The sequence below is a fragment of the Aethalodelphis obliquidens genome, unplaced genomic scaffold, assembly GCF_003676395.1.
Source record: "Aethalodelphis obliquidens isolate GAN/ISIS:26980383/991018 unplaced genomic scaffold, ASM367639v1 scaffold63, whole genome shotgun sequence".
NCBI lineage: Eukaryota > Metazoa > Chordata > Mammalia > Artiodactyla > Delphinidae > Aethalodelphis > Aethalodelphis obliquidens.
The window spans coordinates 10,366,673-10,392,358 of record NW_020838007.1 but is presented as its reverse complement, the minus strand read 5'-3'; the positions used below and the strand labels follow the sequence as shown (position 1 = coordinate 10,392,358).

The window sequence follows — 25,686 nt, the reverse complement described above, 5'->3', positions numbered from 1 at the left end:
CGGGCTCTAGGTGCGTGGGCTTCAGTAGTTGTGGCATGTGGGCTCAGTAGTTGTGGCTCGCAGGCTCTAGAGTGCAGGCTCGGTAGTTGTGGCTCACGGGCTTAGTTGCTCCGCGACATGTGGGATCTTCCTGGACCAGGGCTCGAACCTATGTGCCCTGCATTGGCAGGCAGAGTGCCACCACTGTGGCAACCACTGTACCACCAGGGGAGTCCCTATTTTGTGTTTTTATACATGAGTAATGATACTCTCTTGTCCTTTATACTGTATATTGATATCTATAGGGCAAGACACTATTGTTCTTTTTTGAGAAAATTCTTAATGCTTAATCTTTTGCTCTTCTGGATAAACTTTGGAATCACTTTGTACTGTACTTTCACTTTAAAAAAATCCTACTGGTATTATTGAGATTGCATTGAATTTTCATAGATTAACAGTATTAAATTTTCTCATTCAGAATAATTCTTTAGTATAGCCTTAGTATTGTAGGTTTTGGAACCAGATTTCCTGATTTGAATCTTATCTTTGCCACTTCGTGTAAACTTTGACAAAGTACCGCCTGCCTCAGTATCTGTAAAGTTGGGGGGGTAATAATTCTTGCCTCATAGATGTGTTGTGAGGGTTGAATAAGAAACTGCTTCAAGTCCTCAGAATAGTGCCCGACTTTGTTTAGTAAGTGCTCATACATGTTATTACTCAGTGACCTTCCCTCCCGTGAAGTCTCTAGCATGTTTTTCATTTGCCATTTGTAATTTTTGCATGCTTATAGACAAAAAGATAAAGTTCTTCAAATGATGTCTTAAAATAATAGCCAGTAAGTTGAATGAGATCAGAGGGGTTCTCTAAGAGCAAGTGAAATGGTGTGATTGAAAGGAATATTTACTTGTGATGGACTTGTGAGAGTTTTTTTGGGAGAAGAAGGCTTTATTGGGGGTGGGGGGAATGACTTAATGCCAGAATAACTGAGGTATTACTATGTCAGGATCATGATGTTTGAATCTAATTTATCTAAATATATGAAAATGTATTACTAACAGACATAAAAATGTAGACAGTTGAGCTTTATAACATAGGTTATAATTCTAGCTGTATCATAAAGTAAACTTACATTCAGTGTTATTAATTTGTCCAAGCTAGGCAAACTTGCTGTTGCTCGATACTGTAGATTTTCCAGATGATTTTTATGTAAGTAAACTGGTTGTGACAGAGTTGTGAAGCTTGTGGTTTAGGTACAGGATTCAAGCTCCCATATTTATAAATAGGTTTTAAAGATTGCAGGCTCAGTAGCTACTATAGTACTCCTAACACAGATGGATTAGTATGTTAGCAATTATTGACTTTGTAATGAGAAACACTATTGGTAATGTGGAACCACTTTGAAAATCTGCCTTTTTGAGGGCAAACAGAATAAAGCCACCTTTCGATTTTATAGAATGCAATGTTAAAGATCATAAGATTTTTTGTTACCATTTCTCTGAAGTAGCTTTAACATTTCACTTACAGAAATTGATTTCTCAGTGGTAAAAATTGCGTATACTTTATAGCAATAAACATTTTGTTCCAATATTCCTTTGTTCTAGAATTAAAAGATGAAGATGATGATGATGACTGTTTCATACTTGAGAAAGCAGCAAGAGGGAAAAGACCTATTTTTGAATGTTTTTGGAATGGACGACTAATACCATATACATCTGTTGAAGAGTAAGTTCTGATTTTTGCTGAAATTATATTGTTTTGTGATCTAATCTTTTTACTAACTAATACTTTGTTCTGTTCAAGCTTTGACTGGTGTACTCCTCCTAAGAAGAGAGGGCTTGCACCGATTGAGTGCTACAATAGGATATCTGGTGCATTATTCACTAATGACAAATTCCAGGTCAGCACAAATAAACTGACCTTTATGGATCTTGAGCTAAAATTGAAAGATAAGAACACCCTTTTTACAAGGATTTTAAATGGACAGGTATGGTTTTAAGTATCAAATTTTGAATATTTGCAAGTGTTCTATTTTAAGTACAACAAAAGTCACTAGTAGTGTAGATTTGTACTGACAATTTGCATACTTTTTATTTAATCTGGAATATAAATTTTCATTCATGAGCATTTATGTGTTCACTCAAAAATTTCAAATTGATTAGATCTTGTTCAGGTAAAATTTACAGATCTTTTATCAGATCTTCATCAGTACCTTGACATAGTAAATAGAAGCTACAGAACCATGTCCATTTGATAAGAGCATATAAGAACAATTTTATCTAATACAAAAGCTGTGTTTATATATTAATAACCTAAATATGCAATTTTAATCTAATCTTGGGGGTAAAATTGAGGTAGAACTATGAAATACTTTGGGCTAAAAGGTGCTGTGAGATTGATCAGTATTAAAATCTACATTAATCAATAGAAAAAGAGTGATAAATTTTTTAAAAAATAGGATAGAACTAGTGTACTTTTATTCTACCTAAGCACCTCAGAAACTTACTTGATGCTACTCTTTCAGTAGTTTAATGTTAAGTTGCCAAGAGATGGATGCATTTATTCTGAATTTAAAATTGCTTAAGCAATAAGCACAATACATGACACACAGTATTTATAGTCAGTCATCCCTACAACATGTTGAAATTCATTTTGCTCTTAATAAAAAGATACTGAGTCTTATATACTTTTATCGAATACGAGGGCTGTACATTGAAATACAGCATAAAAATTTGGTAGGCGGACTATCCCATTCCTAGTTAATAATTTTAATATTCTTGTCAAGTTGACAAAGTGATAACAGTAATTTGCTGATTCAGGAAGGAGTTGGTACCTGGGAACAGATTAGGGGGAAGATTTCCTTGAAGGTATATGCCATTTTTGAGTGTTTACAATGTACATGTTACTTCTTATTCAAATAAATTTTTAAAACCAAAAGTTTTTTCTTTTTAATGATTAACATACTGGCCCTTTGACTATAAGCTGCAAAAACTTAAGCTGAAATCAGTTTTAGTTTTGCCCCATTTTCATTTGGAAATGGTATATTGTGGAATAAGATATATAGGGGGAAATGAACTTCTATAACTTTATGCAAAGTCTTCTGTGAAAGCGTGTTATGTAAAGATTATCTTCCCTACTCATTCTCCTAAAGATAGGCATTAAACAAGTATATAGCACCTTACGCTGGAATGTAAATCTCTATACTGTCTCCCATCAGGGTGAAGAATGATAAGCAATAGCACATTTTTTTCTTATATATTATTAGAAAACAATTTTTATTTTATGATTTATTTTCTGAATAAATATAGATATATAATACATAATTAAAAGGAAAGATGTGTTTTGCATAGCAATGATTGTCAACCTTTTTTTCACTATCACTTTATAAAAAGAGCTTTTTTGACCTTTTCTCCCCCTGATCACTCCCCACAATGACATTTTAATACCATAGATATACCATATATATGTTTAAGTAGTATATGTATTTAAATCTGTGCCTGATACACAAAAAGATATTTTTATTGCCCTATTGAGAATGTGCATCGTTCACAGTAAGAAGACTTCCACTTACCCTTTTCCCCTAATCAGCTAGTTCTCCTTATCCTAGGCAGCCAGTGTTTGTCATTTTTTGGTATATCCTAGGATTTAAAACAGGGAAGCAAATCTTTGTTGATATTGACCATTAAGACCTTGGACCCAAGGGTGTAGCAAAGATTTTTCTTTCTTTAGTAATGTCTTTGATAGAAATCTAAATTCATATGGGAGAAGGATCCAGCAAAATATTTTAGTCTTTTATTAGATTTTCTGGGGTGGGCAGGTATGTGAAAGGAAAAATGAAATGAATGAGAAGTGTCTGTGGTTGTATTTGTTTATTAGTAGCTATATTTCATAGAACATTTTAAAATTTTACAGGAGCAGCGAATGAAAATTGACAGAGAATTTGCTCTATGGCTGAAGGACTGTCATGAAAAGTATGACAAACAAATAAAATTTACACTTTTTAAAGGAATAATTACACGTCCTGATCTTCCTTCTAAAAAGCAGGGCCCCTGGGCGACTTATTCAGCAATAGAATGGGATGGAAAAATATACAAAGCAGGACAACTGGTAAGTTTAACTTATTTTTAGATTTAATTTTTAGTAGAATTTGAAACTAAATTAGATGTATTAGAATTTATCAACAACCAAAAATAATATATTTACTCTTGGCTCCTTGGGAGCCAGAAAAGAACGAAAAGGCCCAACGGATTTTAATTACGTAATTTAACAGGACATTTTATAAAAAACTTGATTTTTGCCAAAGGCTCAATTAACAAGGTTTTTATTGTTTCTTGCACTAAACTTTACTCAAATGGAGAATTCCATTTTGTTTTTTTAATTGTGATATGGAGAAATTATTTTTCAGCAAATTTTTATTGAGTGCTGCTCGTGAGTTACTGTGCTATTGACTGCATTGTGGAGAATGCAGAGGTCTAGGGGATGTCCTTTGTTCTTCAGGCTGTTACAGCCTGAAAACAGAGATAACCTAAGCAGATAATCATAGGTAAGAAGGGGGTAAGTGCTATGAAAAGAGAATGAATAGTGCTCATAGTTTAGGAGAGAATTTTCTGACTTCGGATTGGCCTCGGAGAAGAGGGTGAATCATGCAATTCTTTGTGCATGAAGTGGCATGTGTATGGGACTTGAAAGAGGTAAAGGCTCAGGTTTGCAGAGGTAATTATGAAGGTAATAAATGCACAAATGTGACACTCTCGTCATCATATATCGAAAGCTTTGGAATCAGATGCGGTCACCTCGAAGTAGTGTGTGTAGCTACAGCTTGCTTTTCCAACATTTAGAGGTTAGGAAAACAAGGAGGAGGAGCTGACAAAGGAGAATTGAAAGGGATAAGATAGTGAGATAGAAGGGAACCAGGAGAATAAGGTATTTGTGAAGAGTTACAAGGAGGGAGTGATCAGTTTTGTCAAATTCTGTGTGGTAGTCAAGTGAAACGCTTTCTCAGAGAAGATAATCTGAGCACAGACAAAGACAGGTAAATGCAGGGAAACCGCAAGCAACAGAGTTGGGTTGCTGCAACCTATTGTGTGTGTGAGGAGAAATAGTTCAGAAATGAAATGAGGCTGGAAGGTAGGTTGGGTGTAAATTTTTGTTGTCCTTGTAGTTGGGAAGTTTTGAATTGGACTAATGGAAATTACCCTTAGATTTTTCAAGCCAAGTAAGGAGAAGAAATACATTATAGGCAAGTTTTGAGCTAATTTATTTGAAATAAATGATGACTTTGTAAGTCACCGTTCACAGTCTGCAAGGAACATTTATGGGGGTTTGAGATAACTTGCATTAATAATAATTGACTTGGAAGGCTTTGGGCATTTTAGACACATGCATAGCGATGACATTTTTGTATGAAGAAGCCACTGTGTCTTTTCAAAGATATGTTACAAATAAGTGGAGAACTTCACAAATATAACTTTATTAGAATATTAGAATGCTTTTTTTGTTAATTTTTCTAATGATAGATGCTGAGTTTTCCCCTTGCATAACGTAGTTCTGTTAAGTAATTGTTAAACCTGTTTTTCTAAAAGTAAATATTAATACTAAATCCTTGTTTTAAAACTAAATATTAGGTCAAGACAATCAAGACACTTCCTCTCTTTTATGGAAGCATTGTAAAATTTTTTCTTTATGGTGATCATGATGGAGAAGTATATGCTACAGGAGGAGAGGTTCAAATTGCAATGGTAAGACCCCTAAATAACAAAAAATATTTCTTCAGTCTCTTGGTACTACGTTCTTTTGCTTAATTGTTAAAATAAAGATACGGTATTCTGTTTTGCCTCGTATTTGGCTTTTCCATTGGTTAAAGTAGTGGTAGCATGAATTTTTATGTTTCACATTTGATGTTTTTAATAATCTATAGAACAACATCTGTGTGCCCAGTGTTTAATTAATGTTACATATATTATTGCTAGTTAACACAGTAATTTTGTAAAGTGCACATTTCATCCAAGGCCCACAAACATAAACATTGGAGCCGGACTTCTATCTCAAGAATGAAAAACTTCAAAACTAGAACTGGTTTTATCCTTATACTATGCTCTTGTTAAAATTTGAATGGCCTAAGGCCTATTTAATTAGGCCTAAGGAGTTTACATGAAAAATGGAAGTAAACACTGTGGTATAATGTAATAATAGCTATTATGATTTATATACTTAACTAGGGTAAAAATATGTTTCTTTGGAAGAAATGTTCTTGTTGCAACTATACTTAAATAGTTTTTTTTAAATATTGGTGTAAATTTTATTTATTCAGGAACCTCAGGCACTGTATGATGAAATAAAAACTGTGCCAATTGCAAAGCTGGATAGGACAGTTGCTGAGAAAGCTGTGAAAAAATATGTAGAAGATGAAATGGCAAGGTAATTTACATTTCAAGATGCATATGGTAAAAAATAACAAGAAAAATCAAGAGGAATTGTCCTTTTAGCAGTTATTGAGTGTGTCGTTATGCTCTTCTATTTGGGCACTTGTAGTCTTAGATGTGTGTATTGTGACAAACTTCTTGCTGTTAAAAAAAACCTGAGAGCTCTCTGTTATAAAAACAGAATCCTGTATTTCATAGAAAAATGAGGAAATCTTATATCTACAGTGTCACTGTTATCAGCACTATGATTAAGTTTGTTAAAGAAAAAAAAAAACTTTGGCCTACAGCTAGAAGAAAATGGTAGTAACTGCTGAGAGATAAAGATTAGTACAAAAGAAGTAAAAGGAAATCGAAAAATAAAAGGGTTTGTGGCTCTTGTATAGCTAATGACGTAGTCATTGTGATTCCTACTGAATCTCACTGGTAATTCTTTTATTTGTAGAGTTTATCCTGTCTCCCAAAGGTAGCTTGTACTATAAATGAATAGAAAAATCTCAAAAAACCACAGTTCCTGGCTCTTAACACCAGGAGATTTTGTCTTACTCTGTAACCACAACAGTGGTTGAGGAGAAGGAAATGTTTACAGTATTAATCATTCAGGATTTCAGATTTAACCTGTCAAAAAAAATTAGAAATAAATATTAAAATTTCTAGTAACTATTATTTTTAAAAATAAGACCATAATTAACACAGTTCATGAATAATTAATATGCTGGTTTCATAATAGGCTCCCTGATAGATTGTCAGTAACTTGGCCTGAAGGAGATGAATTATTGCCAAATGAGATTAGGCCTGCTGGAACCCCCATTGGTATGTTTTTGGGTTTTTTGTGTGTGTTTGTTTGTTTTTAAATACTGAAAAAATGCTTTTCTTACATCTTACATTTCATAGTAAAAGACCATGAAAAATTAAAGTGCTGTGTGAAGACCTAGCAGATTCATCAGATTCTTTGGGTGTGACTGAGACATTCTTATTTTTAATTTTGGACTGATAGGTGCATTAAGAATTGAAATATTGAATAAAAAGGGGGAAGCAATGCAAAAGCTTCCAGGAACAAGTCATGGAGGGTCAAAGAAACTCCTGGTTGAGCTCAAAGTTATACAACACTGTAAGTATACAAACTAATTTGGATCTTTATTGTTGTTCTTAAATATATAACATATGTTTTAATATCTTTGTGTAATTATGAGCTAGCAATCTGATAGATAGTACATTTGTTTAAAGTTAGGAGTTTCAAAGGTGTGAATAATTCACATTAAAAAAAATCAATTGTTTTCTGAGGGTTTTTTTTTTTAACATTTTATTCTGAATTTTCCTATGTAGGTAGCTGTGGGCTAAAATAAAGATATGATGTGCATACATGTAGTAGTTTGTACAATAGGAATTTTGATTGGATAATCCTTATGATCCCTTCTAAATCAAAAATACTGTGTCTCTGAACCTATGGGCCAGAAGTACTTGTTTCAGATGAGAATCCTGGCCCACTCTTTGGTAAAGGAAAAGAACTGCATATTATTGCTCATCTTGTATTTTCCTAACTTGAATCACCTTGTTTGTTAACTTGTCTGTTGTTTTTTGTGTTTTTTTAACATCTTTATTGGCGTATAATCGCTTTACTATGGTGTGTTAGTTTCTGCTTTATAACAAAGTGAATCAACTATACATATACATATGTTCCCATATCTCTTTCCTCTTGCGTCTACCTCCCTCCCACCCTCCCTATCCCTCCCCTCTAGGTGGTCACAAAGCACGGAGCTGATCTCCGAGCTGATCTCCCTGTGCTATGCGGCTGCTTCCCACTAGCTATCTATTTTACATTTGGTAGTGTATGTATGTCCATGCCACTCTCTCACTTTGTCCCAGCTTACCCTTCCCCCTCCCTGTGTACTCAAGTCCATTCTCTATGTCTGTGTCTTTATTCCTGTCCTGCCCCTAGCTTCTTCAGAACCTTTTTTTTTTTTTCTTTTAAGATTCCATATATATGTGTTAGCATACGGTATTTGTTTTTCTCTTTCTGACTTATTACTTCACTCTGTATGACAGACTCTGGGTCCATCCACCTCACTACAAATAACTCAATTTTGTTTCTTTTTATGGCTGAGTAATATTCCATTGTGTATATGTACACATCTTCTTTATCCATTCATCTGTTGGTGGACACTTAGGTTGCTTCCATGTCCTGGCTATTGTAAATACAGCTGCAATGAACATTTTGGTACATGACTCTTTTTGAATTACGGTTTTCTTTGTTGTTTTTGTGTTGACTGCCTGAAAGTATTTTCAATTTATATTTTCAGTAATTGTTCTATCACTATATATTGCATGTCTGGTCCATGGATTTTAAAGATGTTTAAAGACGTTTTATTCACTATGCGTTTATTTCCAACATTTATAAACTAGTCAATGGTCATGTATACTTTCATTGTATAAATGTCTTGCTAGCCTCGGCAGCAGTGAACAGTTTGACTAATTTTACTGCAGTACTCTTATTTTTGGCCTCTGTGACACTCTATTTTATATTTCTCCAACTTTTTTTGATGGCTTAAAACAACATATGTTTATTATCTTACAGTTCTCTAGGTCATCCGTCCCAGGTGGACTTCACTGTGCTAAAATCAAAGTGTCAGCAGGATAGTGTTCCTTCTGGAGGTTCTAGGGAAGGCTCGCCTTTTCCACTCCTAGAAGCCACCCACATTCCTTGGCTTGTGGCCCCTTCCATCTTCAAAGCCAGCAGTGTAGCATCTTCCAGCCTCTCTGTGACTCTGACCCTCCTGCCTCTGTCTTACTTAAAACCAAAACCAAAAATACACACAGGCATACCTTGTTTAATTGTGCTTTGCTTTATTGCCATTTGCAGATACTGCATTTTTTTACAGATTGAAGGTTTATGGAAACTCTGTGTTGAGCAAGTCTATTAATGCCATTTTCCCAATGGTATTTGCTCACTTAATGTCTCTGTGTCACATTTTGGTCATTCTGGCAACATTTCAAACTTTTTCATTATTATATTTGTTACAGTGATCTGTGATTAGTGATATTTGATGTTATTACTACAACTTGCTGAAGGCTCAGATGAAGGTTAGCATTTTTTAGCAATAAAGTACTTTCTAATTGAGATATGAACATTTTATTTTTTAAAGAAATAATGCTCTTGCACACTCAGTAGACTACAGTATAGTGTAAACATAACTTTTATATGCACTGGGAATCGGAAAAATTTATGTGATTTGCTTTATTGCGATACTTGTTTTGTTGTGGTGGTCTGAAGCCAAACCTGCAATATCTCTAAGGTCTGCCTGTATATATATATATTTTTTAATTAGAAGATTTTTTTTTGTTGAAGTATATATAATAGATTTACCATTTCAATTATTTTTTAAATGTACACTTTACTGTAGAGTGTTTCACATATTTGTTTCTTTGGAATGTCATTTAACTTGTTCCATTGTTTGTTCTATTTCCTGAAGACTGGAAATTACCCTAAAAGCTTAAACAGATTTAGGTTCACCACTTTTCCCCCCTAAAGCAAGAATCCATACTCCATAGCGAATTTGTGTTTCTTAGGGTATTACATCAAGAGGCATTTGATGACTGTAATTAATTGTCCTACTTTTAGTGCTGCTAAAATGGATTATTGAATTCACTTGGCTAATATGATTATAAAGTTCTCCTTTCATCCGTGATGTAATGGTTTCATCCATTAATGATTTTTGCTTAGTTATTTGGTATGCAAAATGGTGATCCCCTCATTCTTTTATTTCTTCCTAATTTATTAGCCCAGTTTATTATCCTTCCTAGTTTATTTGTTAGTAATAAATTTCAGTTAGGGTCATTGGTTTACTCTGAAACACAGCTTTTATAGGAAAGGCAGTATAAAGGCTTAATCCTTTTTCTTTAATTGCAAATTACCATTCAGGAATTGGTACAGTACTGTGGTGCTCAGAGACTGTTTTTTTTTGATTTTCATAAATGTGTTTTTCTGAATGTATGGGGTTTTATAGATTTGACATGCTTCCTTGATTTTGATGTGCTTTCATGTTTGCTCCTCTGTCCTCTTGATAAGACCCTTTTTTGTCTTTGATTTGAGCTTTCTTGCTTTCTGGCTCAAGACATCCTAGAATCTTCTTGTACATGTTTACCCTAAACCTCAATTCACCCATTACTCTTTTTTTAACATCTTTATTGGAGTATAATTGCTTTACAGTGGTGTGTTAGTTTCTGCTTTATAACAGAGTAAATCAGCTATACATATACATATATCCCCATATCTCCTCCCTCTTACGTCTCCCTCCCACCCTCCTTATCCCACCCCTCTAAGTGGTCACAAAGCACCGAGCTGATCTCCCTGTGCTGTGTGGCTGCTTCCCACTAGCTATCAGTTTTACATTTGGTAGTGTATATATGTACATGCTACTCTCTAACTTTGTCCCCGCTCCTTTCAGTGGGGAATGGCATTTAGAGGCCTGAGTGTTAGGATTGCTCATGGCCACTGGGCGAAATTGTTTCTAAGCCTTTTCGATTGATAGCTAAGCATGAATATTTTTGGAAAAGAAAAAACATGAATTCATATCGATATTCTGAGTTTTTATTTAACCACTTTGATTTCATTTCTTTTATGTTGAAAATCTTGATTCTTAACAACATTAACAGTTAGTTACTGCTTTATCCTATAATATAGTTTCAAAATAGTGATACTTATAAAATTACTAATAGTACTATTAGATTAAATTTGACTTCTTTGAAGCGCTATTTGTCCTTAAAGTTATTAAAGTTGAAGTCAGTTGAAATAATTTAAAAAAATTTTTTAATATGGTCATATCGCCTACCTACATTTTGGTTTTGCTTATGAATTGCTTTATTTTAATTCTATTTTGTGAATATTTTAAGTCGTGTAATTCCAAAGTCAAAACTAAATAACAAGGAATATTTCAGAGAAGTGATATCATCCTTCTATTTGTTTTCTTCTACTTTAGGTCTTGCTTTTTTCTCTTAATAGAGCACTAGGTCTTAGAGATTACTCTATGTAAATAAAGTATGCTATTTTCCTCTTTAAGAAAACTTTTAAAGAAATGATTTTCAATGTCAAAAGAAAATTATTTCTATATTCTTTTGTTTGTGCCAGTTAAGCTTATTTACAGGTACATTTTTAAGAATTGAAATAAAGGAATTTTAATCAGCTGAATGAATAAATTTTCATTATGCTATTGACTTGAATAGGATAGCTTTAGATTTTTCGAGGTTTCAAAACTACCTTAAAAAATGTATAGCAGGTAGACATTTGATGCTAGTGTGACATTTCTTATTCATGTTCTATATTTAATTTCTCAAAATTTTTTTCTTTTATTAAGCTCCAAATGGAAATAAAGAAATCATTTCACATATTAGTCAACATGGAGGAAAATGGCCTTACTGGTTTAAAAAAATGGGTGAGTTATTATTCTGAATGTTAAAAATTCTATCAGTATTACATTTACTTGAATTTTAATTTCTTCTTAATTTGTCCAGAAAATATTCAAAAGTTGGGGAATTATACATTGAAATTACAAGTTGTACTGAATGAAAGTAATGCAGACACTTATGCAGGAAGACCACTACCATCTAAAGCAATTAAATTTTCTGTCAAAGGTAAGCAAAACACCAGTATGTAACTCTGTATGCTAAAGGTGGCATTTTAAATCAAGAGGAAAACAGGTAATTTAATAAAAGATGTTTGACCAATTGTATAACCATCTTGGTCTTAGAATGGCTTTATAATTCTGCTTGGTAATCATATTCCTTATAAATGTTTGAAAGCATCATTGTTTTCTAGCTTCCCTTGTTACTGGTAGAGTCTAAAGTTATTCTGATTCCTAACTTTTGCATGTTAAACACCCTCCACTCCCAGTCCAACCGCCCCTATTCTCCCTCTTCCGCAATCCCCAGAAGTTAGGATAATTTTTTTTGTGTGTGGGGGGGTCCCAATTTCTGAAATTTTTAATTCTAGGGATTTTTCTTGAGTTACTTTGATTTCCTACTCTGTTTTTTCTTTCTACAACATCTAGTGTTAAGACGTTGGACCTCTTGACTGGTGTACTAATACTGTTTTTTCTGCTTTACATCTCTTGGTTTTATTTCTGTACTTTACAAGAGACTTCTTTAACATGATGTTCGACACTTTCTATTGAATTTTTCCTTTCTGCTATAATTTTTTTAGTTTCTGAAATATTCTCTGGTTATTCCCTTTTCAAAGTATTTTCTCCAACTTCATGGATTCAGTATCTATTAATTCTCTGAGGCTATTAATAATAGTGGCATTTTTTTCTTGACGCTTTCAAACTTTATTCATAGCTTGTTTCCTCCATGTTGCTTTTTTACACGTCTGCTCTGGGTCCTTTCTATTAGATGCTCTCTTACATTACTAGTTATTTGCACACAGTTAAGAATAGAACATTCGAGAGTGTTTATATCATTTGGGGAGATTATGATAAGAGAATTTTAGGTTTTTTTCTCTTTGGCTGTTCAGATTTCCCAGAGTGGAGTGTAAACACCTGGGTGCCAGCATTTGGGGAGCCAAGCTGGGGAAGACTGTTAGAGGTTTCATATTCAGTATTTATTTTTTTAACATGTTTATTGGAGTATGATTGCTTTACAGTGGTGTGTTAGTTTCTGCTGTATAACAAAGTGAATCAGCTGTATGTATACATATATCTTCATATCTCCTCCCTCTTGCGTCTCCCTCCCACCCTCCCTATCCCACCTGTCTAGGTGGACACAAAGCACTGAGCTGATCTCCCTGTGCTATGTGGCTGCTTCCCACTAGCTATCTATTTTACATTTGGTAGTGTATATATGTCCATGCCACTCTCTCACTTTGTCCCAGCTTACCCTTCCCCCTCCCTGTGTACTCAAGTCCATTCTCTATGTCTGTGTCTTTATTCCTGTCCTGCCCCTAGCTTCTTCAGAACCTTTTTTTTTTTTCTTTTAAGATTCCATATATATGTGTTAGCATACGGTATTTGTTTTTCTCTTTCTGACTTACTTCACTCTGTATGACAGACTCTAGGTCCATCCACCTCACTACAAATAACTCAATTTTGTTTCTTTTTATGGCTGAGTAATATTCCATTGTGTATATGTACACATCTTCTTTATCCATTCATCTGTTGGTGGACACTTAGGTTGCTTCCATGTCCTGGCTATTGTAAATAGAGCTGCAGTGAACATTGTGGTACGTGACTCTTTTTGAATTATGGTTTTCTCAGGGTATATGCCCAGTTGTGGGATTGCTCATGTTCAGTATTGATCTTTCACTTGATTTTCCTATTTTCAGTAAACTGTAATGCTTTCAGTAGTGCTGTGTCCCTTACTCCTTGGACCAACTCTTAACCTTTCCTGGAGAAGAAACCTTCCAGATATTGCTGAAGATGAGGAAGGCAGTTGACTGGCTCTGTGTGTTGAGGGGTGGGATCTGAGGAACTGTTTCTCAAACAAACTTGAACAAGTCTTCCTTTTTTATTTCAATTTCACTCCTACTTGATAGAGCCATTCTTGAGACTTTTGAGTGTTAATATAGTGTGAATTAAATTGGCTCCCTGCTTGCTTTGTTGATGATTGAGGATTTGATTTCTTGAGTCTTTCTGCTAAGTCAGTTATACTTGCCCATATATTCTCCAGCTTTCAAATTCTGTTACTGTTGTCTTTTTTCTTGTTCATTGTTTTTGTAGGTTTAGGCCCCTTTGAAAAAAATCTCTGTAGTGCCACATTTTTATGGGGTTTTAGAGAGCTGATTTAAGTGCCTGTGATTACCTTGCCTTCTCTAATCAGACAGCCACCTTGGGGAGTGTTCCTTTTTGTACATACAGATCATGTTCTTTAAATACACCTGTGAAACATTCTACAGTACGGACATGCTGTAGTTCAGCAGTTTTCTTTGATGAACATTTCAGGTGTTTCCAAGTTTTTGGCTGTTACAAATCACATTCCTATACGGAAAAAAATTATGATGCTTTGTGTACAAGTGCTTGAATAGCTCTAGAGTGGATACCAAGAAGTAGAATTGCCAACTGCAATGTGTGTGCTTTAACATTTTATAAATATTTACTGTCAGGTTGCCCTCCCAAAAGGTTTTGTACCCTCATCAACAGACTGAGGGTTCTTGTTTCCCTATGCTCATTCCTGGCTAACCTATATTATAATATTTAGCCTAGTTGGTGGTTAAATTATTTAATTATTAGGTTGTGTACCTCTTCTAGCCTTTATTGGACATTGTCATCTGTGAAAGTCTGTTCCTTTACTATGCCTATTTCATTTTATTTTTAATTTTTTAAAATTTATTTTATTTACTTTTGGCTGTGCTGGGTCTTTGCTGCTGCTGCGCACGGGCTTTCTCTAGTTGCACGGAGCGAGGGCTACTCTTCATTATGGTGCGCAGGCTTCTCACTGCAGTTGCTTCTCTTGTTGTGGAGCACGGGCTCTAGGCGTGCCGGCTTCAGTAGTTGTGGCACTTGGACTCAGCAGTCATGGCTCACAGGCTCTAGAGTGCAGGCTCAGTAATTGTGGTGCATGGGCTTAGTTGCTCTGTGGCATGTGGGATCTTCCCAGACCAGGGATCAATCCCGTGTCCCCTGCATTGGCAGGCGGATTCTTAACCAGTGTGCCACCAGGGAAGTGCCTACTATGCCTATTTTAATAGTGTAAAGCTGTAGTTCTCAAATTTAAGTTTTACCTGAACCACCTGCTGGGCTTACTAAAATGCAGACTGGTGGGCCTCACTCCTGGAGTTTCTGACTCAGTAGGATGATGTGAGCCCTCGAATTTGCATTTCTAATAATTTCCCAGGGGATGACTTGAAACTGTTATCTTTATAGGAAGTTTTAATGTATTGTGGATTTTAATCCTTTATTGCATACGTTGCAAGTACTTTCTCATATGGAGCTTCTCTGTTAACTTTGTATCTAATAAAATATTTTGAACTTTATCAAATACATCGTTGTATAGCTGTTGAGTATTGTGTTTTGCCTTAGTTTTTCCTATGATAAAATTATAAACATATTCCTTTATTATATTCGAAAATTTCATAGTTTAAAAACACATTTATCTCTATCTCTAGACTTTTATACATGGTGTGAGATAAAGTTCTAGCTTTATTATTTTCACAGGTGGATTATAGATATAATTTATATAAACTTTGCACAGATTTAAAATGCCATCTTTATTGTAGTCTAATCTTCCATATATATAATGGATGTTTCTACCTACAATGAATCTTCTGACCGATGAATTTTCTTTTCATGTTTATTTTTTTTTATTAAGAGGGTAAACCAGAGAAATTTTTATTTGGTCTTTTGGATCTTCCTTTTCGTGTTGGAGTCCCATTCAATATCCCTCTGGAGTTTCAGGATGAATTTGGTCATACTAGTCAACTATCAACTGATATTCAGCCAGTTTTTGAAGCAAGGTAATCTGAGTTTTCATATTTGCTAAGTATTCACTTTTTTCTTTTTTTAGCTTAAATTATTTATGTTCGGTTAACTTCAGATTTATTATTTAAAATGCTTAGTGGATATTTTATGATATCTGGGGGATTTGTTTAGTCCCAGTCTATTCTCTGTGGCTGTAGTGTCATACATACATTACCTCAATAAAGTTTGTTTTGACTGAATTTACTGTTACAGTTGTTTGGGTGAGACTGATATAGTTCTGTCTTAGTCCATTTCTTTTTGCAAGTATAATATGACTTCTTCTGGCAATTTTATAAACCATACCACGTTTATTTTGTTGTTTGCTTAGAAATTATGGCCATTTAAACTTAGTGGTTACCTACTGGTAGGTTTTTAACCTGCTAATAAAATTTATTTTGGTTTGCTTTTAAAACCATAGCAATAAAGTTTACACTTTCCATGGAAATTGTGTCCTTCCTTAGAATTTGCCTTTACTTAAGAGCTCTATAGAGTGACATGATTGGCTTATATTAAAAAATAGCCCTGAAAAACAATGTGTCCAGTTATATAATTGAGGATGTTCATTGTTTTCCATTACCTTTTTTTGAGGTGCCTAGGAAGAATTCTTGTTTTTCAAATTTCTGCCAAATTTGTCGTTTTTGGAGACACTGTTTTTTTTTTGGCCGCGCTGCGAGGCACGCAGGATCATACCTTAACCAGGGATTGAACCCCGTGCCCCCTGCAGCGGGAGCGCAGTTTTAACCACTAGACTGCTGGGGAAGTCCCTGGGCCCACATTTTAATGTATGCTTTTGCTATCGCCGTGTACTTTTTTCCCCTGTTGGTGTAATTGTTCACTCTTTTAATCATTTGACTACGTACTGTATTCCAGGCATTTGCCAGCTGGAGATATAGAAGTGAATAAGAGCATAGTATTTGCCTTCTAGAAGCTCACAGACTAGTTTAGTGTCCAGATTTATACCATGGTTAAGTTCCTGAAAAACAAAACAGAGTTACAAAAAGTATTGAAAATGAGTTGCAAAAAGTGATTTTGACATATTATATTCATTTGAATATTAAACCATAATGGAAGAGTTGAATACTTAAGCATTTATGTGCTTAATAAGAAACACTAAAAATAATGTCTAGTCACAAATGGAAAATATTTGTGCATTAGTTGACCCCTGTTTTCAATTAAACTTCCTTCTTATCCTTGATAGGACATTCTTACACACAAAGTCTCTATCACACGTACATACTGGTAATTAAGATTTGGGGCTTAAAAAAAAATCTTGGTGGCCTGGCTATGTGAATTTACCTTCAGTAAATTTGTTTGTTTTTTTCTCAGTGTTAACTAAATTAAACAAAAAATCATTCACACATGTAGCCTAAAGAATCAAATAGTTGGATGAGGTTTATATAAAAAAAGAGTAGTTCCTCTGCCCTCTCCACCCCACCCACAATCGACTTCTCAGAACCACTTTCAGCTTTCTTACTTGAATGTTTTGGTACCTATTGCACATATCTAAGTAACTTTTTTTTTTTTTTTTTTTTTTTGCACTGTGTGGGCCTCTCACTGTTGTGGCCTGTCCCGTTGCGGAGCACAGGCTCCGGACGCGCAGGCCCAGCGGCCATGGCTCACGGGCCCAGCTGCTCCGCGGCATGTGGGATCTTCCCGGACCGGGGCACGAACCCGTATCCCCTGCATTGGCAGGCAGACTCTCAACCACTGCGCCACCAGGGAAGCCCTCTAAGTAACTTTTATATTGTTACTTCTTGATTCTTCAGTTTTAAGCATTATCTCTTGACTTATGGAAGATGAGGACACACTCTCTTGTTGCCACTTACATTACAAATAAACCTCCTTCCTATTCCCACATTCTTCATTAAAGTTGTATTCTGGCTTGATCAGTATTTAGTGCTTGCTTTATTATGATTATGTAAGTGCTAATTACTTTCTTCATTGCACAACTGTTGTTCTTTTTTTCTTTGCTAAGTAACTCTCTGCCAGTTGCCTGGTCTCTTCTCAAGATGCTTGGTACATAGATAGCCTATCAGTTTCATATTTTTTTCTCTTTATTTATTTTTGGCTGCATTGGGTCTTCGTTGCTACACGTGGGCTTTCTCTAGTTGCGGCGAGTGGGGGCTACTCTTAGTTGCGGTGCGTGGGCTTCTTATTGTGGTGGCTTCTCTTGTTGTGGAGTATGGGCTCTAGGCATGCAGGCTCAGTAGTTGTGGCTCACGGGCTTAGTTGCTCCACGACATGTGGGATCTTCGCAGACCAGGGCTCAAACCCATGTCCCCTGCAAGGGCAGGCGGATTCTTAATCACTGCACCACCAGCGAAGTCCCTCAGTTTCATACTCTTGTAGACATCTTTCTTGGAACTTTGCCATGTGCTCTGGTCTGGATCAGTTGTTCTTACGCTTGTTACATTTGTCCTTCTGTGATCTTCCTTCACTTTCATCCTGGGAGTACCCTTTGTCTTTTGTGTTGGGGAAATATAGTAAAAACAAAACCTACTGTCAAGCTAGAAAACTTCTTCACAAAGGTAGAAGAGAAAGAAGACAATTTTGTTATTGAATAATCAGTAACCAGTGATTATTGTGATTATTCTCATCACAATCTGATAGAGATTGCAAGGAAGGAAATCTTACTCTGTTACATGGGTAAGTAAATAAAATCTATCACATTCATGTTTTCAAGAAAAATTGCTAAGTATCTTTATGACTGGGAGTAGAGTTTGCAATTTGGAGTCAATTGATCAGAAGTTAGGCCCAGGAAACTGGGAGATAGGGGTTTACCTTTATTGATGATTAAATTTCGTAGAGTTCGCTCTCAGGTCCTTGAGGAAACATTCCTGAATTTGTGAGATTGTTAAGTAGCTTATTTTATTTAGCATTTAACCTTCCCTGGGTCTTCAATTTTGAAAGAATCCCTTGTCCCTTACCTTCTGCTGGAGTACATTATTCACTAGTTTCCTAAGAAAGGATTTACATGTAAGATAAAATTATTGCTCTGAAAATGTCTGTATTCTACTTGATTGATTTAATTGAAAGTTGAACACTACTTTCCATCGAAATTATAAAAACATTGCTCCATTTTTGCCTTTTAGCTTCTCCTGTTGCTGATAAATTTAAACTTGTTCTGATTAGCTTTCCTTTTTATGTTTCCTATGTATTCTGTCTGGAAGCTTATAGGGACCCACTTTTAATTCTCAACAGGGCAAAATTTTATAATGGTACATCTTTGTATAGGTCTCTTCATTATTTGAAGTACTTCATTTTCTACCTTCCATCATCACGGTTTTCTCTTTTTTTGAAGGGGGGGATCCTTATTTATTTGATGATGTACCTTTGGGACTGGTTCTCTGATTTTCCTAATTTTTCCATTTTTCTTAATCTTTCTGTGTTTTTGTTTTACTTTTAGACAGACTTTCTCAATTTTATGTTTATATCTTTCCATTGAGTTTTTCCTTTTGCTGTATTTTTAATTTCCAAGTGTTCTTCCTGGTTCTCCGAATGTTCTTTTGTAGATTCTGTTCTTGTTTTATGAATGTAACACATTTTTTTTTTTTTTTTGCTGATAAATAAATGGTAGTTTTTAAAAAAAGGTTACCTACACTGATAATGTTTATTGTCTCCAAGTTAGTTGCTTTTTATTTGTTGGATTTTGATCTGTTTCTTCATATATCTGGTTAATCTTTGGTCACCTGCTTTTATATCTGATGGAGAACTAAAATGCACATAGGAGTTTGGGAGAGGCTGTTGAGTGTGAGAGTTTGGGAGAGGCTGTTGAGTGTGAACTCCACTACAGGATGATCTGTCTGTAACATTTTGTTGGGGGAAATCCTGTTGTATCTTGAGGTCTTTTTCTTGGGCTGGGTAGTTTGCTCAAAGAACAATCTTTAGTCTCTTGCCTGGAGGGGAATAATTTGGCTGTCCAGGTTCCTAGCCAGTCCAAGAGCAAGACTAGGGTAGGAATGGGAATGAAAAGGTCTCAGTATCCCTATGCGGTCCGTTCAGGATTACCCTTGTATTCTTTTTAGTATTTTACCCTTTCCTGCGACTTATTTTTTGTGCCCAGGTTCACAGATTCTCTGCTTAAACCTTTTCAGAGAATAATTTTCCAGTCATCTGCCAGAGGTGGAGAGGGGAGATCTGGGGATCGAAATTTTAATCAACCCCCCACCTTTTTTTTTTTTGGCCTTTCTTTTTGGCCCTGCTTCTAGGGGTACCTAATAACACCAGTTCCTTAATGGTACCTGGGAATTCTGTGGTATATATTGGTTTTGAGCTTCTTCCATTGCTGTTTCACAGTTCAGTTTTCTTGGGAAGTTACTAGGTCATTTGCCACTTGTCTATCCTTTTTTCTAGCAGATAATTTCTATTGTCCTTGTCTCTTCTTCCATACCTCCCATATCTTTGCCTTTAAAAGTAAATAAAAGGAATCCCTTTGTTCTTATATTAGTGAGGCTTTAAGAGATAGTGAAAGTAGATGTCTGTGGTTAATGTCCATCTTTCTCAGGGAGTTTATTTTACCTTACATGCCTCTTTAGAGCTTTTTTCAAACAAGCCATGTTATTTAATTTTTACAGCTTATTCAGATAATATCTAAATATTTAATTTCATTCTTCAGAAAAATTAGGTCTTTTCTCCATCATGGTATATCTTTCCTCCTTTTTTATCACCTTACCCCTTACAGAGTAAAATGTTGACACTGTAAGTATCTACAGGTGGTCAAAGGTGGTTTAGGAATCACATTACTCATAGTAGTAGATTAGAGGGTCTCAGTATACATTCTAGCAAGGTTACATTAGCACAAGGCTGCACTTAATTATTTGGACTTTATCTAAAATTGCCATTCAGTTTAATAGGTGCCAGAAAGTCTCTAAAATCCCTGTGGGTGAAGGATTTGAAAGAATCCAGGACAAAGTCTGTAGACATCTTTAAGCCTGATCGATTTGGATGTTTCATTTTCTTTGGCCTGTATACATGGTCTAGCATTTCATTGTTTCCTACCTTGTATCTTTACTCACTGCACGAATGGTATCACTTATTAATACTTGTTGGATCATTTTTCTTTGTAAAAATCTCATGGGAATTTGCTTCTGTTCATTTGTTTCTCTCTTTTAAAAAAATACAATTTTATTAGAAAAATGAATTAAAAATGAGAATGTCATATGAGAAGACAAACACATTTGCAGCAGGAATTCCCTGGCAGTCCAGTGGTTAGGACTTCGTGTTCTCACTGCTGAGGGCCCGGGTTCAGTCCCTGGTCAGGGAACTAAGATCCTGCAAGCCATGTGGCACAGCTAGAAAAAAAAAAAGAAAGAAAAGAGAAAAGAACATTTGCAGCTTATTTGTAGGTAATGGAGGGAAAGTTAAAAAATAATTTATTTTTTCCAGTGGTTTATCTTTACATTATGAAGAAATAACCAATGGCCCAAATTGTGTCATTCGAGGTGTTACAGCTAAGGGCCCTGTAAACTCTTGTCAAGGCAAGGTAAGCATTGTACATACATGTTATAATGCATGTTATTTCTTATATGGTAAAAATGAAATTGGAAATTTAAAAACCTATTTTTGTGACAAGATGACAGTAATGTCAGGTTCTTAGGAATTAATCAGGATCATGTCACCCGACATACCATTACCATTTACATCTCTTGAGAAGACCAGCATATTTGCTGCTGTTGTTTGTTAAACGTTTATGAATTAAATATTTTCAACTGTCTTCATTTTCATTCCAGTCTTTTTGCATTCAAAGCCGTTTACAACAGTTATCTAGTACTATGTTGCTTCTTTCTTCTCTGTAAGTTTTTCCATTTTTCAATGTTTTTCTTAGAATAGGAACAAAAATATGAGAAACTTTAGCTCACTTCTGTAAAAGTATTGGGTTTGGTATTTGTATAAGGGAAGTGTTTTGGGAGGAATAAGGTTAGAGATAGTAAAGACAAACTCCAATAAGGTAATTTTTCAGTTAAGTATATAAAGTAGCTAATAGATTAATATGACTAATGTGAACACTGTGGCTAGTAACTTAAGTATTGTGTTACTTTTTTTCCATTGTATCATTACCTTCAATATATATTTTAAAAATTTTCCCTATCAAAATAATGTTTAAAATAGAGCATGTAAGTTTAAGTACTGTATACTATACTGCATTGTATAACCTAATCAAATTAAAGAGCAAGTTCTGTACATCTTTCTGAATTAAGCTTTTTCTGGAAAAAGAACTTGAAAAGCGTGGAAAATTTGACTTTAGTAAGATAAACTTGCTAAAAAGATTTCTAGATTTTAAAAACCTTCCTATTTTGAAATAATTATGTTTTACAGAAGAGTTTCAGAGATGGTATAGAGAGTTCACATATACTCTTCACCCAGCTTCCTCTACTAATATCTTATACAACTATTATATATTTATCCAAACTAAGAAGTTAACATTGATATAATACTATTTACAAAACTCTGGGCTTTAACATTTTCCCAGTTTTTCCACAATTATTTTTCTATTCCAGGATCTAATCTAGAACACTGCATTGTTTTTAGATATGTCTAGATATTGGGTTATTTCCATTTCACTACTTTCCACATTTTTTATAGTGCCCATCCTAATTCTGATAATTATTCAGAGGTTATGCCTTTTGAATTCAAAGATAGTATTATCTATAAAGAAGGCAATATAAATCAGTTTTTTCACCTGCATCTCTTTCATACATATATATGATAATTTTAGTCAATATAAATTTGCTGAGTAGATTTCTATAATGGTATGAAAATGAAAAGCAAAAAGTAAATCAGAATTGAGGTAGTAAATTACTTAAGTATTTATTTAGGACTTAAATTTAATTAAAATAATTTTTTCAACAGAATTTTAATCTGAAGGTTATTTTTCCGGGTTTAAAAGACGACTCACAGAATCTGAAAATTAGATTACTGCCAGGTAATATTACTTTAAGAAATATTCCTAATTACCTTTTAAATAATATTCTTATGATAAAATATAATGACACTTATAAAGGTGAAGTGTTTTTTGGTTTGGATATGGTACAAATCTTGAAAATACATTTGAATGACAAACATAGTGCTAACAGAAATGACCAGTTAAAAATAAAAGACAGGAAAACGTTTAGAAAGACTTGAGTGAAGTTCTAAAAATAATCTTGGGAGAAAAATGTGAATATTGAAACTATATTGGGGAACTGTTCTTAAGGATATACTAATTAGACTTACGTTAGAACTGGATCTGTCCTTTTTCTGATATAACTAAATATTTAATATTTTAAGAAGGAAAGTTTCTTATGCTTTTTTGTTGTTAATTTGAATAATGATTTATCAACTCGTAAATGAAGTTGCAGTAAAGTTAGGGTAGAAAAAGCCAGCTAATTTGAGAATCAGTCTATTGTGGAGGTTCAAAGAGTATATTCTAGCATCGGCCCTTCTGCGTTTGAATCTAAGCTCTGACACTTACCAGTGAGGTACACTTGTTCTGTGCCTCGGTTTTCTCATGTGTAAAATGAGATAATACATAATTCACAGGGTTTTTGTGAGGATTAAATGAGTTAATATGGGCAGCCCTTACTTTGCATGGTTTCGGTGGTAACTCAGTGGAGGATACACTTCCAATATGCATGAGTTCTCATTAACACAGTACTGTGCAGAGTGAGAAGTGCATATGCTGTACAACACCTAGAACAGGACTTGTTATGAAAGTTTTAGCTCTAATATTAATAATACTGAGATCATATCTTTGTCCATCTATGACCTTTTTTACTGGTTTTAATGAAAAGAAACAAAATAGCTATTTCCTTTCACAAATTCGTGTAGTTTGAGCTTTCCCTGAGGCATGAATTGATTTAGAAGTAAAGATTGGCCCATTGGTAGACGTATAAGAAAAAACTGTTATGTGTTAATACTTACTTACAATGCTTTTATTTTAAGAGGTTAGCTAAAACGTATGGATTACTCAAATCTACTCAAAGGAAATTCTTATTAACCAGATAGTTCTAATATTTTTTTAGAATTTGCGAGTAAACGTGGTAAAGTAGCAAGTGGGACTGTGTAGTGATAATGGTCAAGAGGTTTCAAATTACAAAATTAGGATCTAACCTGAGTCTGCCATTTAGTAGCCATGTGACCTGGACAGAATACTTAATCTCTCTGGGTCCCAGTTTCCTCATCCATAAAATGGGGATAATAATATTACCTTCTTGATCAAGATCATTGTAAGGATTCTGAGAACAGAGTTGGCATATGGTAAAAACACTGTTCTTTGATATAACTGTTCTTTGTAAACTTGTGTTCCCATTATTTAGCATAAATTGTATTTTAAAATATCAGTGTTTATAGGGCACATCAGGTCATCTTGCTGCAGAAATATAAACCCTCTTTTATTAGTTTAGAGGAAACTTGTGGTGCGGCTTGCTTAGGATATCAAAGTGTTGTGGGCAGTCTTAACAAGTAAGTTATCTGGTTATGTCATTATATGAACTGATCCTTTGAACAAAATTACCTGAGACAGGTATGTAGTGTGCCTGAGAAATCAGTCTCATTGTGTAAAGTTAAAAGTAGTAAATAAAAAAGTAGTTTAATAAACTTTTATTTTTATTCTTGAATACTTTTTTCCAGAATCTTTTTAGTATTTCACGTTTGGGTGATTTCTAACATGAGTTATCGCCATGTCTTAGCTTGTTACATAAAACTAAGTCTAGACATCAAACATTTTAATATAATTGAGACCACTCTCGTGATGTATAGAATATATGCATTTGGGGGATAGAAATGATTAAACATGGATATTTCTTTTTTCTCTCTTGGCATTATTTAAAAGATATTAAAACTTGAAATGTTAAAAGCTGTTTCTTTTGCTGTTTTAACATTTCAGTTTTAGAAACTTGAATCTCTATTTTATTATATAATTTTCTGGTAGGTCCCCCTCATCGATTGAAAGTGAAACCTGATTCTGAAATTTTAGTTATAGAAAATGGAACAGCTTTCCCATTTCAGGTAGAAGTTTTGGATGAATCAGACAATATAACAGCACAACCAAAATTGATTGTTCATTGTAAGGTAAGCTGTTATAAGATAAGAATATGTAGATTTTGAGTCCCGTGGTACTAAATGGAAATCACTAAATCACTGTATCTTTTGGCTCCTTCATAGTAAGCCTTATATTATATCTAGATTGTGTAATGATTATTCCATGGAGAAATTTTTGGGCTATCTCATTGTCAATAGTTTTCAGCATCCCTAAGCCAGTAATGATGCCAGCTGTGCCAAGTATTGGACCACAGATTCCTCCCCTCTCCTTCCTTAGTCCATCCTCCTCATTTCAGATGAAGTATTTAATTTATGAGTAGGATGGTGGAAATACCCTTTAGGATTGGGGATGGATGGATAAATGAATATGAGTAAAAGAGCACAAAAAGGAAAGGAAAACCCAAATAGGTGGTGTTAAAAAAGAAAGAATAATCGTTTAGGAAGTTGGTTTTTCTTCCAAAATCAACAAATTTTACCTAGAATTATAGAAACTTACTCTTTTCATTCAGAAATTGTCTAGTATATTAGTGAATTATATTTATAGTTTTCTAATTTATAGCCGGAAATAGTAGCTGTACTAAATTGTTTGAAAATTTAAATAACAGTTATTGAATAATAAGTTACATTTGATTGAGGTCTTAAATTATTTTGTACGCTTCCAATAGTTTTCAGGTGCTCCAAACCTTCCACTCTATGTTGTGGATTGCAGTAGTTCTGGAACCAGTATTTTGTCAGGACCAGCAATTCAAGTTCAGAATATCAAAAAAGACCAGACGCTTAAAGCAAAAATTGAAATACCTGTAAGTTGTTACTGTTATTCATTGGTATTA

General features: G+C 34.4%; 1 protein-coding gene across 1 annotated transcript in view; it reads left to right on the top strand.

Annotated features, from left to right (window-relative positions):
- The window catches only part of SMCHD1 (structural maintenance of chromosomes flexible hinge domain containing 1), a 129,379-nt gene that overhangs the window by 40,329 nt on the left and 63,364 nt on the right, over positions 1–25,686 (top strand). Inside the window, exons 11-24 of the mRNA XM_027088813.1 lie at positions 1,581–1,701; positions 1,780–1,963; positions 3,889–4,083; positions 5,601–5,714; positions 6,287–6,393; positions 7,126–7,208; positions 7,393–7,506; positions 11,747–11,824; positions 11,904–12,023; positions 15,690–15,834; positions 21,224–21,320; positions 22,688–22,760; positions 24,747–24,886; positions 25,522–25,656. Coding sequence (XP_026944614.1) covers positions 1,581–1,701; positions 1,780–1,963; positions 3,889–4,083; positions 5,601–5,714; positions 6,287–6,393; positions 7,126–7,208; positions 7,393–7,506; positions 11,747–11,824; positions 11,904–12,023; positions 15,690–15,834; positions 21,224–21,320; positions 22,688–22,760; positions 24,747–24,886; positions 25,522–25,656 — 1,706 coding nt within the window. The remainder of the gene's footprint in view (positions 1–1,580; positions 1,702–1,779; positions 1,964–3,888; positions 4,084–5,600; positions 5,715–6,286; positions 6,394–7,125; positions 7,209–7,392; positions 7,507–11,746; positions 11,825–11,903; positions 12,024–15,689; positions 15,835–21,223; positions 21,321–22,687; positions 22,761–24,746; positions 24,887–25,521; positions 25,657–25,686) is intronic.